General features: G+C 40.7%; 1 protein-coding gene across 6 annotated transcripts; it reads right to left on the bottom strand.

The window, feature by feature from the left end:
* Positions 1-1,548: 1,548 nt before the first annotated feature.
* LOC309396721 (uncharacterized protein) lies at positions 1,549-10,362 on the bottom strand. 6 transcript variants are annotated; one of them, XM_081962102.1, is made up of 10 exons: positions 10,220-10,362; positions 8,164-8,221; positions 5,815-5,895; positions 4,695-4,763; positions 4,302-4,379; positions 4,082-4,129; positions 3,815-3,853; positions 2,686-2,760; positions 2,095-2,143; positions 1,549-1,969 (listed from the first exon to the last, which is right to left on the bottom strand). In XM_081962102.1, exons 1-10 carry the CDS (start codon positions 10,265-10,267, stop codon positions 1,945-1,947), a joined length of 570 nt encoding a protein of 189 aa, XP_081818228.1. In that variant the 5' UTR covers positions 10,268-10,362; the 3' UTR covers positions 1,549-1,944. The 6 variants fall into 6 exon arrangements, with proteins under 6 accessions (XP_081818228.1, XP_081818226.1, XP_081818224.1 ...); XM_081962100.1 differs by having other exon boundaries at positions 5,815-5,902; positions 8,165-8,221; positions 10,220-10,361; XM_081962098.1 differs by lacking the exon at positions 10,220-10,362 and adding an exon at positions 9,986-10,024 and having other exon boundaries at positions 5,815-5,902; positions 8,165-8,221.
* Between the last annotated feature and the right edge of the window lie 6,416 nt (positions 10,363-16,778).

Here is a 16,778-nt window from a genome sequence, read left to right as displayed (position 1 = left end):
GAGGTTTTTGCTTTAATTGTTTTTTAAATGAAGCTGGGTACAAACTGAGTACAAATCTAGAAAAGGGTTTGCACCACAGTTATGGTGCTTACCACTTGATAGACTAACTCTCAAAGCAACATGAAATAAAATATATGCACCCAACAATAAAAATTAGTTTTAACTAATTCTAATCTCCCTGTGTGTGTGTGTGTGAGAGAGAGAGAGAGAGAGAGAGAGAGACAGCGACAGAGACAGACAGATAGACAGATAGACAGACACAGGCCCCAGGTCACCCATACAGCTTTGTGTTTAAAATGGGACTAAAACTCACAGTCTCCCGTTTCTACTCTGATGCCTGAGCCACTAAACCAAACTACCTCTCTAGTACTGTGAGAGGCAAGTACAAATTTCCGAAATCTTACTGGGTGACTTTGTGTTAGTCATTATCTGAAAACCAGGGTTGATCTGGACACAATTCGCTCCCACAGAGAGGGACTCCTCCGGGTGCCGTCCATCAGGCAGTGCCAGGGGGCGGCGCCCAGGAGTAGGGCCTTCTCTGTGATGGGCCCAGCCCTCTGGAATGACCTCCCCCCAGATATCAGGATAACGACCGATCTCTGCTCCTTCCGCACGAAACTCAAGACCCACCTGTTCCAACTAGCTGGCCTGGCTTAACTAGAACCTCTAACCTCCCTGGCAATTTTTAATACTGTAAATGTAAATTTGGGGTTTTTAAATTGTTTTAACTGTCTTAACTTATGGCTATTTTTTAACTTAGTGGTTTGCACTTGCATCTGTATTGTTAATCATTGATGTTACCTCCTCCATGCCACACTTGTATATTGATTTGATTGTACGTCGCCCCGAGTCCCTTTGTGGAGAGGGGGCGACTGATAAGTCGAATAAATAATAATAATAATAAAATAATATAATATAATAATAATAAACTGAAGGAGATGGAGGCCTGCTGGAGGAAAGGCTAGGATAGAAACAAAAATAACTGTTAAAGAAGTAAGCCAGACTAGGTAAGGTCTGGATTCTGTCAACAAGCAAGTAACATTAAATACAAACCGCATCCACCATAAATACAGCATTTGTTTTATTTGTTGCAGCTTCTTCTCTATTTTTATGCAATGTAAATAATTTGGTCCTTCAACATCGCGGAGCAACACTTTGTCACTGATTATGGGAGTTATGTTATTCGACGGCCAACTTTACTCCTGAAGGCTGTAATGCGATAAGCTGAATGTCCGTTGATATTAGCTGGGGTCATTCAAGATGGATTACAAAGTAGGGGAAGGTTGAGTTTACCCATTATGAGGAACCAAAGTCAAATAGACCAGATTATGGTGTAATATGTGTTCACCCAGATAATGTTTCTTTTTTTAAAATAAAACTATCCCCTCCCTTCTTTTCTGACTCTTTCTACCTTGTCATCCAAACTGACAACTTCCAGATCCCAACGGATAATAGCTTTGCTATCATAGCTTCTTTCAGAACGAGGGTATGTAAATATAACCCACAGCCACACCAGGCCAAAAACAGCACAGAGTCAATGTCAGGAAATTTAGAAGCAACAAACCACGCCAAAAGTTTATTGAGAGAACAGAACTTGAGATTTCTTGGCAGAGAATTTGGATAGACAAGTTTTGCTAAGCAACCAAGAACAATAGTCACTGTACAATTGCCCTGACCTCAGGCAGGCAAAGAAAGGAACAATGGATTTCTGGGCCTTGTGGTTGTGCCAAGGAACTAGTTTAATGTAACAAAAAGATAATTTAGGGAGAGGGCAATACAAATGGACGTATGTTGCAGGATCATAATAAGCACAAATGGAAAGGTCAGATAGCAGGAAGATGGTTCTGGGAGAACACCAAAGGATGCCCTTTCACCATAAGGATGCCCCCTGGTGGTGCCAAAGCATTCCCAGTGCAGTCTTCAGAGGCTTCGGGCAAAGAGGCTTTAAGCCCGAGTCACATCGTATGTTCTGTAAAAATAAGAAATCAGGACCGGAGTTGGTCACGCGTGAGATTCAGACATGTTTCTCAAGCACAATTTTCATGTGATCAAATGCACAAGGGGATAGAGTGGGCAACACATCTGAAGGCTTACCTTGCCTGCTTTTTCCCTCGGCATCGTGGAAATTTCCCTTGTTTGCCACCTGAAGAGAAAAGGAAGCAAACAAAGTATTTGAGGAATGCTCTTTCCTAAAGTTCAGAACGGAATGGGGAGAGATGGCGCGCCAGCTGCTTCTTACACTAATGGCCGGGTGCACTAAGGTGCTTGTATTGTGGTTGAGCACATCTGGAATGCCAGAACCTCTTTGTCCTAGAGTTTGTCTTATGGTAAAAAAAATGGCAGCCTACGCAGCATCTTTAAACCCACCAAGGTATTGGATCACCAAGTATCATTCCTGGAATCATGGTGGAAAACAATGTTGATTTCAAATGGTGATATTAATGGTGCGATATTATATTCTAGCATTTTCACTTATGCAGATAATATTGCTGAGAAAGCTCATGCAACGCCAGTATAATGAACTGATTAACGTTAACTATAATTGTTAAAACTAAACTAGAGTTGTAAGGCAATGACATGAAACATGGTTCTGTTCTTTTATTCCATCATTCTCTTTTCATCCTCAGTTAATAAGATACAATTCATTCATTCATTCATTCATTCATTCCAGTCTCTCAGGCTTACAGGTAAGAATGAGAATGCCCAAGATGAAAAGGATGGCAGCAGCTACCAAACCCCACTTGCGCAAGGACCAATAATCTGCAAGGCAAACGGAGAAAAGTCAATAATCTGGGACATCTGGAACTGAAGAGACGACAGTTTGAAGAGCATCTGTTGATGTTTGATGGAAGGCACTACATCTAACCTGCTTCCCAAATCATTCATGTTTAGCTAATATTTTCAATCATGAACAAACCAAATAAACTGGGTTTGCACAACATGCAAAGCTTCCAAAATACCCTCAAATGGATTTTCAAAAACAACCCACCAACCAAAGCTTAACGTATTGTGGGGATATGGCCACTAGGTTTCCAGCATATCAAGTGGTATAACCATTGGGCACATGGGCATCATAGAACTTGTGAGCCTTCCAATGTTGTCAAACGAGTGCCAGAATTGTTGGCCATCAATATTTGGAGGACTTCAGGTGCCTCATCCCAACACATGTATATGTTACCAGTAATGTGTGAAAAGGTGGCAGGATGTATAAAATGCCTAGAAAATCTATAAAATGTGTGACATCTTTAGGCAAAGTATGAAATGTCTGTTGTTTTTAATATGCTATATACTTTCCCTAGGCATTGTATATAGTATCTGGCATTATGCGGAAGGACAAGAACTATTTAAGTAAAGTATGAAAAGAGTTATGAAAATCCCAACACTAACACTAACCTAAATTCTTTATTGGAAAAAACATATGAAAATGAAAGAAGAAATGGAAAACAATGTACAGGACTTTTTTAACTGAAAGAAAGACGAGAAAAAGACCAGTATTGGCCTACATGTTGCAACAAGGAAGGCTAGAATGGCATTTTAGTGGGAATATTTTATACTTTGCCCGTTTGCCTTTTGGCATCGCAAAGAATGCCTAGGAAATGTGTGAAATATATAGTGTTTCATACTTCGATGTCCCATTTTTGGCATCCTATAGATTTCCCAGACATTCTATAAAATGCTTAATTTCACACATTGATAATAACATATATATTTTATGTTAGTATTTTCTCCCTCAAACCATTTTTTTTTCTTTTTACAGGATCACAGGTGTTTGGAAATCTCCCTTCTCCTTTGTTTAACCCAGTTTGAAACTCACCATAAAAGAAAATATCATGATATTCTTTCAACAAAGCATCTATGGAAAGAGGAAGAAAGCATATTGATGGGAAAATGTCAGAACTGAAAATCGTATTTTTCAGTATTTACTCGAGTTAAGATTGTAGATTTTATTGTTCAGTAGATGTTAATATGTTTTCTCAGATATTCATTAATGTTGATAAGTGCGTCATCTTGGAAAATTTTGCCCAGCATAGCAAACAATTTAGACATCTTTAAATCTTTCATAAATGAATTAAATAAATACCTTTTCTATTTTTTTGGTCAACAGATGGGAGTTGAGGTGTGGAATCTTCTGGAAAAGATAATGCCAGAGGAAAATTTTACTATGCCAAGAAAAACATCCTTAAAAGTTCTGTTCCCCTGTGAAAGAGGCTTTGTGGATTGTTTTTGGTCTGATTTTCAGCGTGTTTCAGAATTCATTTCAAAATTCTTTGTGTTCTTTGGACTCATAGTTGTGAGCTCACCTGGAGTGTTCTTGAATTGCACAATGCTTGTGCTGAGAGCCGGTGTCACTTCAGCTGGTATTGTCACTTTTGTTACTTCTATAATAAGTCAAGAAAAGAGTGCCTTTAGAAAAAAAAAGTGTTACTTTGTGGATTTCCCCTACCCACTTGATTTTTTTTTTAAATCAACCTTTACAGATTCTTCAACGAAGCATTAAGCAGAAAAAGGAAATCCTTAACCGTAATTCCAACATTCAAATACATTTTTATGTCAACTCACAAATTGTGGCTTAAGTGTTATGCTGAGTTTGGACATCAGTCCAAAGTGTTATCTTTGACTGGTTTAATTCAACTGCCCATAGGAACAAATGAACTATGTACATTACACATCCAACAATGTCCACATTTACATACCGCTTGTTGATACATTCTCTTGCAGAGAGGTTAGATTTTCTGGATTGCGAATTTCATTTGTTAACGCCTCTGTCATAGAAAAACAAAGCATGGAGAAGGGAAAAGGGTATTAAATAGATGAATTTCTTTCCCACCCTGAGGTTACATTTTCAACTGATAGTTAAACGTCAGCTTCATCCAGTTGCCCCAACGCTACACCTAGTTGAGATTACAGGTTCATAAAAAGGGAGTGTTTTTGAATGAATACAGGTGACGCAGTGATCATTTTAAACACTGAATAGTAAAGACTATAGCTCTGGATTGAAATGTTCAGTTCATGGTGTTCTCTAAGACTTTTTTTCTCTTACTGCAGACATTTTATTAGTAGGCTAGATAACATCAGCAGTGCAATGGGGAAATTGAGTTTGCTGAAATTGGTTTGCCATTGCTTGCTTCTTAGGGATGAGAAGGAGGGATTGGCCCATGGCACCCAACTAGCTTCATGCCTAAAGTAGGCCTAGAACTCACAGTCTCCCAGTTTCAAAACTGCTGCCTTAACTACTATATTAAACTGGCTCTCTATTATGATATTACCTAGCCTGATAGTGAGATATCTGCAGGAAAGAGCCAAACTCGGAGAACACCAAGTGTTTTATTAAATTATGAAAGTATTGTATTAAATAATAAAGTGGAATATGTCCTCTCCATACACAAGAACCAGACAGTTCCCCCATCCCACATGACCATGTGTATATCCATTTACCAACTCAGATAGTTTGGAGACTTTAATAATTGTGTCACAAACAAAGAGGGGATGAACCACTTTATATCAGATTCATTTCTTTTTAAAGTTAATTCTCTATCTCTAGCATTGGACTAAATAACAACTCCAAACTCCACTCAAGAGTCCATTATATGGCAAAAACTAGATGCTCATTTAACTTTAGCAAGATTTTGAAGGAATGAAGCAGCATCCTAGGGAAATCAGCCCTTTTGTCCAACCAATTACTTCTCTTCTCAAAATACATCTTCAGGGAAGCAAAACAATCTAGGGATGGGAAATATATGCTTAATTAGTGCACGAATGCTAGCTGAGTTGAATAAGATTGGCTATTGCCAACTATTTTGGCAAGAGACTCACCGACAGTACTGACAAAAGATTCTGCTGTGGTTTGAAATCCTTTGGCATCTTCCTCCTTCTGAATAATCGAAGTTGAACTTCCTGAAACGGAATCAAAATGGAGACAGCTTAATGTCCTTTTTCTGTCTCTTTTGTGTACATCTTCATCTTTTCCCCAAATTGCTCAGAACAGTGCAACTTCCCATTTTATTCTTACCACACTCTTGAGCGATGTTTCTCAACCTTGTCAACTTCAAGACACATAGACTTCAACTCCAGGCATGGGAGTTGAACTCCACAAGTCTTAAAGTTGCCAAGGTTGGACACTCCTACTGTAGTCCAAAGCCAAGGAGTGGAAACTACAAACAGAAAATCAGAGTGTATAAACAAGAGGTCAACGTGAGTAACGGGTCTCAGATTTGGACCACATCTGGAAAGGGAAGAGTAACAAGTAAGATTGAAGGTATAGAGTGTAGGGATTAGAATTCCACATAGCATTCCATTAGTTGTTTCCAGTTTTCCACCCAGATACCATTTTGCTGCCAGGGGTCATGTTTGGTTCATTTTTGTCCCCCACAAAGTTGTGTCCCCTCTCCCAAAATGGTTTCAGAAGCTGTAATTTTGCAGTTGTTGGATTTCTCCACAATGCTGCTGTTGAGTGAGCTACTTCACTACAGAGATAACTGCATTCAGGTCTAAACTCCAAAAGTAGAAGAAAGTATATAGGTAGTCCTCAACTTACAACTATTCATTTAGTGCTGTTCAAAGTTACAAAAGCACTGAACAGACTTATGACCATTTTTCACCAGACCATTGCAGCATCCCCATGGTCCTCCATGGTTGGGTGCTCAAAATCCAGATGCTTGACAACTGACTCATATTTATGACAGTTGCAGTGTCCCAGTGTTACGTGATCCCTTTTGTGACTCTCTAACAAGCAACGTTAACGGGGAAGCCAATTTCACTTAATAACCATGTTACTAACTTATCAACTGCAGTGATTCACTTAACAACTGTGGCAAGAAAAACTGTTGTAAAATGGGGCAAACTTACTTAACAACTATCTTGCTTAGTAACAGAAATTTTGGGCTCAATTTCGGTTGTAAGTCAAGGACTACCTGTACAATTATTTGATGCCAGGATGGCCATCTTTCCTCCATAACATATCCTAAACTCCTTCTCTTTCTTTCTTCTCCTTTGTAGTAAGTTTAGGATCCCAATTGGCTACATTTCCTCACCTTTCTTTCTGCCAGCACTTTGCAAATATTTAAAAATAATTTTTAAAAAGACAATCTGGTTCTCGGCTTTGCAACACATGCAGAAAAAATGTGAAATTATCAATACAGATTCTTTTAAAAAAGAAATGTGGAAAATGCCAGCATATGTTTTGGCTTATTTAAAGAGAATTAATTTTCATCTTAAGGGTAAAATTAATCATAATATTTTTTATCTCAAGTCTCCAAATGTCTTCCTTCCCACCTCTTGTGGGTATTAAAGGAAAAAGGGAGGTGATCAAAGGGGGTCCTGCATAGTTTTCTTTCTTGTTCCTCTCCTGTCTTGATTTATCTGGATGCATCTTAATAAATTACATACACCTTCATCAAAAATTTCCCATGCTGGTTGCAAATTACATTGACTAAGAACAAGTATAAATCAATGGGTAACTTCAAGGTAAGCGTTTCTCTATGAATTTAAGAAAAGCACAACAAAAAAGCCCAGTACTACAATTAAATAAAAAAGATATTTTAGAATCTCTGATATTGGTAAGACAACTGAACGGATATGGAGTTAATTGTTGTCATCAGGCTAGTAAGTAAATATTCCAAATAAGAGATGCACAATTATACTATGGGATGTCTATGGAGATTCTCAGTTTTCCAGGTCATGATTGTCCCTTTTTCAAGAGGCAACTGGATTTTCTCCTTTTTCTTTGAAGACGTTTTGCTTCTCATCCAAGAAGCTTCTTCAGCTCTGACAGGATGGTGGGGAACTCTTGAGAAATATACTATAGGACCTTTTTCTTACATTGTGGGGGATGGGAGAGCCATACTCTGCTTGATATTCTGTCAAGCTTGCCAGGGTGTAGACAAAATGGCTTTAGAAAGTATTAATAACTGATCTTTGGATCTCCCAGGTGATCCACCTCTCAGGTTCTAAGCTTTGCTAAGTTTTCCTGTAACCCTGAAAGATTCCCACACATCAGATAGCATGAAAGATTGACCGTCATGGGAAACGTTATTTATTACATTTATATGCCACTCATCTCATTGTTGAGTGAAATAAATGAACAAACCCATTGCTTGTTACTACTGTGGAGATGAGGGGACATACATATCAAGATCCATGTCAAAAAAATAGCTAGCCTCTTACCTTCGGCAACCACAGGAGCTGTGAAACATGGAAGGGCAAGTAGGACAAAAAAAATGAACTAGAGGAAAAAACAGAATTATGAATCAACTGTGATGTATTTTCTAACTCTGTCCCATGAGTCCACCCCTGAATCACAACATAATCAACCCAGATAGATTTATCATCGAAACCAACATGGAACATGTTAAAGTTATAAACCAAATGCAGATTCCACCTATACCACAGAATAGGGAATTACCTTAGTACAGGATTCACTAGAGATAATTTATGGGAGTCATACATTTTAGTTTGTCCAAATTCAGAATAGCAGATGCTGACATGCAGAATGTTAATTGATTTTAGAGTGGTGGAAAAATACTGTCTTATTCCTCATTTGCAGATATTTCTGTGTTTAAAGCAAGTTACAGCTTTTTTTTTCATTATGAAAGTTTCCCAGATTTTCAGAATGGGCCCATATTCCATTAGCGTACCGGTCATTTTTAAAATTAGCTTGGATTAAACAATGTGCAATCCAACCTATTTTCTCTGTTCACATTTACTAATTTCTATATGAAGAACTGAAATCAAAAAATTGGATTGTGTATCATTTCTGTAATGAACCAACAGAATTGAATTCTCAACTTATCTATTTAAATAGCAGTCTTTTTGAAACTCAAATTCATCCTTTAAGCAACAAATAAAAAAAACTTTCTGAATGCTCACCAGCGTGGCACTCATCAACGAAAAAAAAAAAAGGAAGAAACCCTTGGTTTCTTAACAAAAACATCTTAATCTAGAAGTTTATCAAAACCCATAAATAAATAGACTCACGTGGATGAGAGAAAATATTTTCCCATCAGAATATAGATAATTCAAATATTTCCTCCCTCCTTTTTAGCACTGTGTTGCAGTTTGCTAATACCAAAAAAAACTTCCTAATGCCTGATCACATAAATCTGACATTTGGAAAGCAAATAATAGAACAGGTTTGGGGGCATGTCATTTATACACTTATGCTCACACACTCACAAAATTCCTACCCTACATGTTCCGTTGTTCTGTCTTAAGTGACCGCTTCGCAACGTAACAAGCATTTCTGGTTTGTTCCAAAGCTCTGACGAAGTTCATCGTTCCATGTAGATCCAAGCCTCCCGAGCTGGAAAAATACTGTCATATCCACCCGGTGGAACAGATCCTTCTTTCACTGAGACAGCTGAGGATTTTGCAGTTTGTTGGGAGAAAAACCCCTAAAAACGTCCGTGCCAAAGTGCTGCTATCTGCAAAGGCCGTTTGGAGTTGTCAGCCAGCCAAAGTCCTCATCACAAAAGACCATTGGGGTTGACAGAAAACTAGTGTGGCCTCTCACTTCTGCATCATAAGGCTGGGTGGATTTGCTAACCCTCTCCTACGGGATTCCTGCCAATCTACTGTAGCCCACACATCCCAGAAATTAACTATCCCCTTCCTGGCTTTTAGCTTTTGTAACTGAGAAGGCAAATGACTTTTCCCTGCTCATATTTGCTTTCTCGATTGCATATACACAAACACGCACGCAAATGCACACACAGAGAGAGGAGCAGCAGCAGTTCTAAAGTTCTAAACTGCTCTAACTTTGAAGCCTAAAGTTTCGGAACCTGCCGTTACGGCTCAACCATTATGCTCTCTCCACCCATCATTAACTATAACACAAAGTTCTCGTCTCTTGTATGAAAAAACTTCCTGTGAGCAAACCGAAAATGGTGAAAAAGGCATTTCAGGGCTAACCCCCAAAAGTGGGGAGAAATGCATCTCTCTGTGTTTTTTCTGTCTGCCTTCGCGTTTACAGCCCTGCTTTTCCACTTACCGCTGATTTTCCATCTCTTCCCATGCCTTTCTTGGGGGAACATGTGGTTTTCATTCACTGCCACTACACCCCCCCTCCCCCCCTCTTTTACCCAGAGCCAGGTTCTTCAACCCAAAGAGTTAACTTCCAGCAAGGAATTTCCCAGCTAACACATTGTCCCAGAGACAGGAAACGAAAAGACGGAGACTGGTAGTTATTGTTGAGAAAGGAAACTGGGAATAGGGGGTCACTCACCTTCATGGCGGCTGCTTCACAGCCCTTGGAGTGTGGCATGTCGAGCATCTGGAAGGGAACGAAAGGCCGCACCAATCATTTCCTCTTCTTGCCACTTCCTGGCCCCAGAGAGTGGGTGTGTGACTCACGAGACACGTGCTCCAACATTTCTAAGTGTGTGGGGTATGTATATACAAAGACCAGCAGCCTTCATGTACAGTATGTGCCTTTCAGAAGGGACCCGTGGATTGGCCCGGAAAGACAAGCGTTCTCTGTTCAGGACAATTCACAGTAACCCAAACTCAGGCTGTTCATCAGAGGAGAACAACGGCAACCTGGTTTTTCTTCCCTCTTTCTCTGCAAGGCTGAGCGAGAGGCAGAGAAGTGGCGTGGTTCTTCCCCAACATTGATGGCTACAAATGTTGGGAGCCGGGCTGCAGAGAAAGGACGTTGGGAAAACTCTTTTCAACGAGCAAGTTGGCAGGGCAAACTAAACCAATTAAACTGACGATCAGAACAACCAAGTGGGACTTAGCAAATTTCTACAGCCTCCCAACTCACATGCGGTGACTTCGGGGCAGCGTATAACATTAAAAATCCACAGTTAAAAATCTACAGTTTAAAACTCAACCCCCACGTCCGTGACAAAATAATCAGACAAGTCACTTGATCAGGTCTGAAGCACACAGAGAAAACAACGTCTTCAAGACAGTGTTATAACATCAATCCTTGACTTTTTCCAAAATGGGTATAGAAAGCTTTGTTGGAAAGAAGACGGAAAGTGTAATGCTGCAAGGTCCAATTCACAGGTGTGGTGTTTCAAGGCAGGTGGGTCCAGACTCATCAAAGGAGAGCTTTAAGTCATTTTAATCAAGGACATTCAAATTCTGGCCCCAGGGCTACACACGGGAGATAATGATCAGAACTATATTTCATTAATATAAGTTTAATAGAGTTTAGTTTTGTCTTAAAAATCATCGATGCCCTTGTCCTGGCTGGTGTGGCCTTCAACCTGAAACAAATGGTGCATGCATTTTTGCATATCCTGTTTGCAAATGTTTTGCAAAAACCAGATCAGGCTGGCCCTACAATTAGGCAAAGAGCAAACTGCCTCAGGTAAGAAATTTTAGATTACAGGACCAAAAAAAAAAAAAAAAAGCAGATCTTAGTTTGCTTTTCTGTGTTTGATACGGTTTTTCCTTCTGTGGATGTAGAAAGGTAGTTGCTGGAGTCTTTTCTTTTTTCCTTTCGTCCCCAAACTATTGGGCACTGTTGACTTTGACTCTGGCTGAACTTAGAAATGGAGTCTTGCTATAGGAAACCAAAATTGTGTTTTCTTGTCCTACCAGCTCAAAAAAGGGCCCCAAATTTTATTGTCTTAAGAAATGGCTTTTGTGAAAGAAATATCTGAGTTAGTTAGATAATATGGTTTTTTGTTGTCCATTCTGCTAAGCTGTGATGAGGCTCAGAACCACAACTCACCCATTTGAGAATAGAATTATACCGGAGTCAGGTAACAATGGCTTATTTAAAAGTTATGGTGCATGGTGATCCCCCTGACCAAGTATTGGCTATCTCAAGGGTATGCAACTTACGTGGGAGCCATCACACAGAATGAGACGAGTGTGCACTGAAAGGGGGTAAGAACAAGAGGTAAAGAAAGCAAGACCACTGAGCAATTTTTTTTAAAATGTGAAAAAAAAATAACGAGAGGTTATTTATCTCCTGCAGACCTAGTTTGTATTTAAACGCCATGGCTTTTGGCCACTAATGCAGTATTCTTTTCAAAGTTCTTTGAAACCATCTCATGGTTGGTGGCAACTGCAACATGGCAACAGCACCTGTCATTAATTGCTTGTGTGTTATGGATGGCTATGTTTTTGAATCTGTCCCAGATGTGCTGGTAGTATCAGATATCCCATAGGGCACAGCTATCAGCCAATAATCAAAAATGCTTCTAGAGCAGCAAGTCTAGAATGAATCAACAATCGGATAGTATCTTTACTAAGACTTACCTGCATGTCACCAGACCTTGCAAGCTCTTAATAAGATTGCTTGGTAGAAAAAAAAAAAACAGGGGTGGAAAACAAGATGTTTTTAAATCCATCATTTTAAAACAAAACAGCACGCACAAAAATGCCTCCAATCCCTCCAACTTCCCGATGCTATCTGTGAATAGCAAAACATGTCTATTTATAGCTATCAGTACAATAACCACTGACGGCACAGTAATGGATTATGAGGCTAAATGCTTCCCTCGTGTAGAAGGGATGTTTTAATAGGAGCTCTCATCCATTTCCCTGCACAAGACACTTCACTCATTTCGTTGTGCCACTGCGCCCTCTGCTGATCTTCCAACCTGCAAGTAAATGTAAATAAAGAATGGGGCAATTGATCAGGAAACATTCTCGCATCCACTTCAACCCCCCATCCCAATTGCAGCCAACCTAGCTTGGGTATTCATTCTCAGCTGGCCCTCTGCCAGGACTCCACCCATGTCACTGGTCCCATCCACCTCAGGCCATATGATCATGGCCGATTCAACCAGGGAGACTTCATCCTGGCTGATTCACAGTGCAGGACAACTGAGTGCCAGCCAGTACCCTCACTGAGGGGTGGGCCTCTTACCTTAATGGATTGCAGCAGCCTCAGGTACTGGGGAGGTGTGGGACAGAGCAATGGGGTCTGAAAAGATCTGTGGGGAAGGGGCTACCACCGCCCTACACTTTACATGAACCTCGAAATACCTCCAACTCAGCGCAGGAAAACTTGAAGATAATTTGCAGAAGCATCCAGTCAGTGATCCTACATTGAGAGTGCCAATGCACAATGCTATTGGCTTGTTTGGAGCAAGTTCTTTAATGGTCCTGCTCCAGAACCGGTAGCCCTTGGTTCATTTTCTCATGTTGGTTGGGTGGGACCAATGCATGTCACAAACGGGGGATACCCTAGTGGCTTTGATTCATTTCTTTCGAACAAAATTTCCAACAGGCCTGTCGTCCAGACCTGGAGTCAGGGTCCATGATTGGTTTAGCACCACCCAAAAATAGGTAGGCTATATCCAGGGAAAACACGAGGAGGAATGGATCATCACCGCCATCCATCAACAGCCCAACCTATCATTAAAATGGGCTGCTGAGGTCTACTTTGGGTTCTAAGAACCATTGCCATGGCCAAAATTATGCCAGGCGAGAAAACCATAAACTTAATTCTCCCTCAACAGCCACACTTAGCATTAAAAGGGGCTGCCAATGTCTACTTTGGGTTCTAGAACCATCGCCATGGCCAAAAGTACGCCAGGCATACTATTACTCTCAAGAAAATACACTATGGTTAAAATTATCACAGGTGCTTTCTTTACACCCCGAGAATAGGCTATTAATTAGCTCCTCTCAGTTTCCCACCATGTCCAAGAGGCTCAGCTAGAATTACCTTAGAGCGCAAGGCACCATCCAAGGCACGAAGTCTTTGGCTGCAGAGCCTCAATTGGGAGATATTATTATTAATTAATTATTATCTCCCGCAGCATCTTCTCTTACAAAGAGCAAGACAAGCTATAGTAGCAGCGTCTGCTACTTGTACAGCGCACTCGCATTTTTACCTCAGGTGAGGAGCCCGTCGCCTTTTTAAAGTGTCCCCGCCCTTGAGTTTTCAAAGCAGCCAATCACAGCCGAGGTGGGCATGGAAAAAAATATCACCTGGAGGCTGGGCGGGAAGCAACTCATCACCGGCAGGTGGCAAGCGTCCACACAGGTGATGGCGATTGAAGGCAGGGACTCAGTCTGCGCATGTGTGTTGGAGTGTGAGTGAGTGTGTAATGCCTTCTCCTCTAGGCTTCGACTCACCTGGGGACCCTTTGGACTACGAATCACATCCGCCAGCCAGGGATCGTCCTTTAGAGATGAGAGGCTGGAGTAATTTTAGCTTTTCTTCGGTTGGAGGCTGCCTTCCTCTCCCACCCACCCACCTGCTACAAAGGTCCACTTTTTAAATTATCATCATCATCATCATTATCATCATCATTCTCAAGATCCAGAAGGATCCAGAAGGATCTTGGCAGACTTGAACCCCGGGGCCTATCTAACAAATTGAAATTCAATGTAAAGAAAAGTAAAGTCCTACACTTAGGTAAGAAAAACCAAAAGTACATGTATAAACTGGGTGAAAACAGGCTTAATAGCAGTGACTGTGAGAGGAATCTTGGAGTCTTAGTTGGACAACCAACTAAATATGAGCCAGCTGTGTGCAGCAGAAGCCAAAAAACCCAATGCAATCTTAGGTTGCATTAACAGAGGGATACAATCAAGATCAAGGGAGGCACTAATACCACTCTATAAAGCCCTAGTAAGACCACACCTAGAGTACTTCATCCAGTTTTGGTCACCACACTATAAAAAAGATTTGGAGACTCTAGAAAAAGTGCAGGGGAGAGCAACCAGGATGATTAGGGGACTGGAGACTAAAACATAGGAAGAACGGTTGCAGGAACTGGGCATGGCTAGTCTAGTGAAGAGAAGGACCAGGGGAGACATGATAACAGTGTCCCAATATTTGAGGGGCTGCCACAGAGAGGAAGGGGTCAAGCTATTTTCCAAAGCACCCGAAGGCCAGACAAGGAATAATGGATAGAAACTGACCAAGGAGACATTCAACGTAGAAATAAGGAGGAACTTTCTGACAGTGAGAACAATCAACCAATGGAACAGAAGTTGCCTTTGGAAGTTGTGGGGGCTTCATCAGTTGAGGCTTTCAAGAAGAGATTGGACTACCATTTGTCAGAATATGGTGTGGGATGTCCTGCTTGAGCAGGGATTGGACTAGATGGCCTGTAAGGTCCCTTCCAACTTTGTTAATCTGAATCGGAATCTTTGCAGAAGTCCTTTGAGGACTGAGAGATGGGAGGGAGACTTGGTCTTACATTTAACGCGATGCTTTGGATTACAAGTCCCATCAGCCACCTCCAGGGATTACAAGTCCCATCAGCCACCTCCAGAGTGGGCATGTTGTTAGGGATCATCCCTTCTTGCAACAGAGAGCAAGATGTGGAACAGGTTAAATCTGATACTTTAATAAATAAATAAATTATACACACACACAGAGGATAGGAGATACTTTGTTTGGACTACAGGTCCCATTAGCCAGCTTTGCTTGTGGGGATTACCTCTCTTGCAACATATTGCCCCTCTGGTTGTTGAGTCCTCCCCACCTAAATTCAAGCCCCTTTTGCTGTGTTTTTGTGTTTTGCTTGCATCTTCTCCACCATGTTATATATAATCTTGCCAAGCAACACTTTTTTTTATTGTGCAAATATTGAATTTGTTATTTTTTTCCAGTTTCCTTTTAAGAAAAAAAAATTCCAGATCAGAACATGTCCTGTTTGTGCTTATGGCCCTGTTATCAACAAGGTTGTTTTCTTTAGCATATACTCAGTGAGGGAGAGTACTCTCTTGCATTGTTTCTTTCTATTTTTAAAGTAGAGCCAAATAGCAACTCAGATTGGAAGTCCACATTCTGATGAGCAAGGAGTAAAGTCAGCAAGCTGGCATCACATTCAATGGCCAGGAGAGATTGTTGCAATGTGAAAAACTACCCTAGGAGAGTAGAGTGGAAGGGATGGTCTCAAGCTCTCTGCAAAAGGTTCCTAAAACGCATCCAAGCAGCACTCGTGTGTGCAAAATCACTGCCTGTTGCATTTGAGCCATCATTGGGCTGTAAAGGACCAGCGGTCTGCAAAGCTGCCCAGAAGAGGGCAGCAATTGCAACTTGTCTTTGACTTACAACAGCTCACTTAGTGACTGTTCAAAGTTAAACACTGAAAAAAGGACCAGTTTTTACACGTATGACCGTTGCAGCTCCTGTGATTTACATTTGGATGCCTGACAACTGCCTCATATTTATGACGGTTGCAGTTTCCCAATGCAAAGTCCCTTTGCATTGACTTGCAAAGTCAACGGGGAAGCCAGATTCGCTGAAAAGCTTAAAACTGGGTTACTAATGTAACAATGATAGCGATTCACTTCCTAAATGTGACAAGAAGTGTCATAAAATGGGACAAAACTTACTTAGCAAATGTCTCATGTAGCAACATAAATTTGGGGCTAAATTGTGGCTGTAACTTGCAGACTGCATTTGCTTTTTCCTATTCCATTTAGAGGCCCTCCAGAGGTTTGCAGTCCAAATGGGAGAGCTTGAATCTGTACATTAAGTCCCGAAAAGGGATTTTGCGAGGTATGAACATGATGATACAGGTAACCTTTGACGTAGAACCATTTGTTTAGTGACTGATCCTCACCCTTATAACTGTCACAGCATTCACAGTCACCTGATTGAAATTCAGGGAGTTTGGCAAGCAGCATGTATTTAAAAGATAATTGCAGCATCCTGTGGTCAACTACAATCTTTCCAGCTGGCTTCTGAGCAACAGATTTGCTTAACCACATAATTCATTTTATCAGTGGCCATGATTCACTTAAGAACTGTGGTTAAAAAAAAAAAGATTGTACAAATCAGACATGACTCACCGAACCACCACCTTGCTTAGAAATGGAAACATTGGTCCTACATCTAGGACTACTATATG

The sequence above is a fragment of the Natrix helvetica genome, assembly GCF_964273705.1.
Source record: "Natrix helvetica genome assembly, chromosome: 9".
Classification (NCBI taxonomy): domain Eukaryota; kingdom Metazoa; phylum Chordata; class Lepidosauria; order Squamata; family Natricidae; genus Natrix; species Natrix helvetica.
The sequence above is the reverse complement of the archived record's forward strand: the minus strand, read 5'-3'. Positions and strand labels throughout refer to the sequence as shown.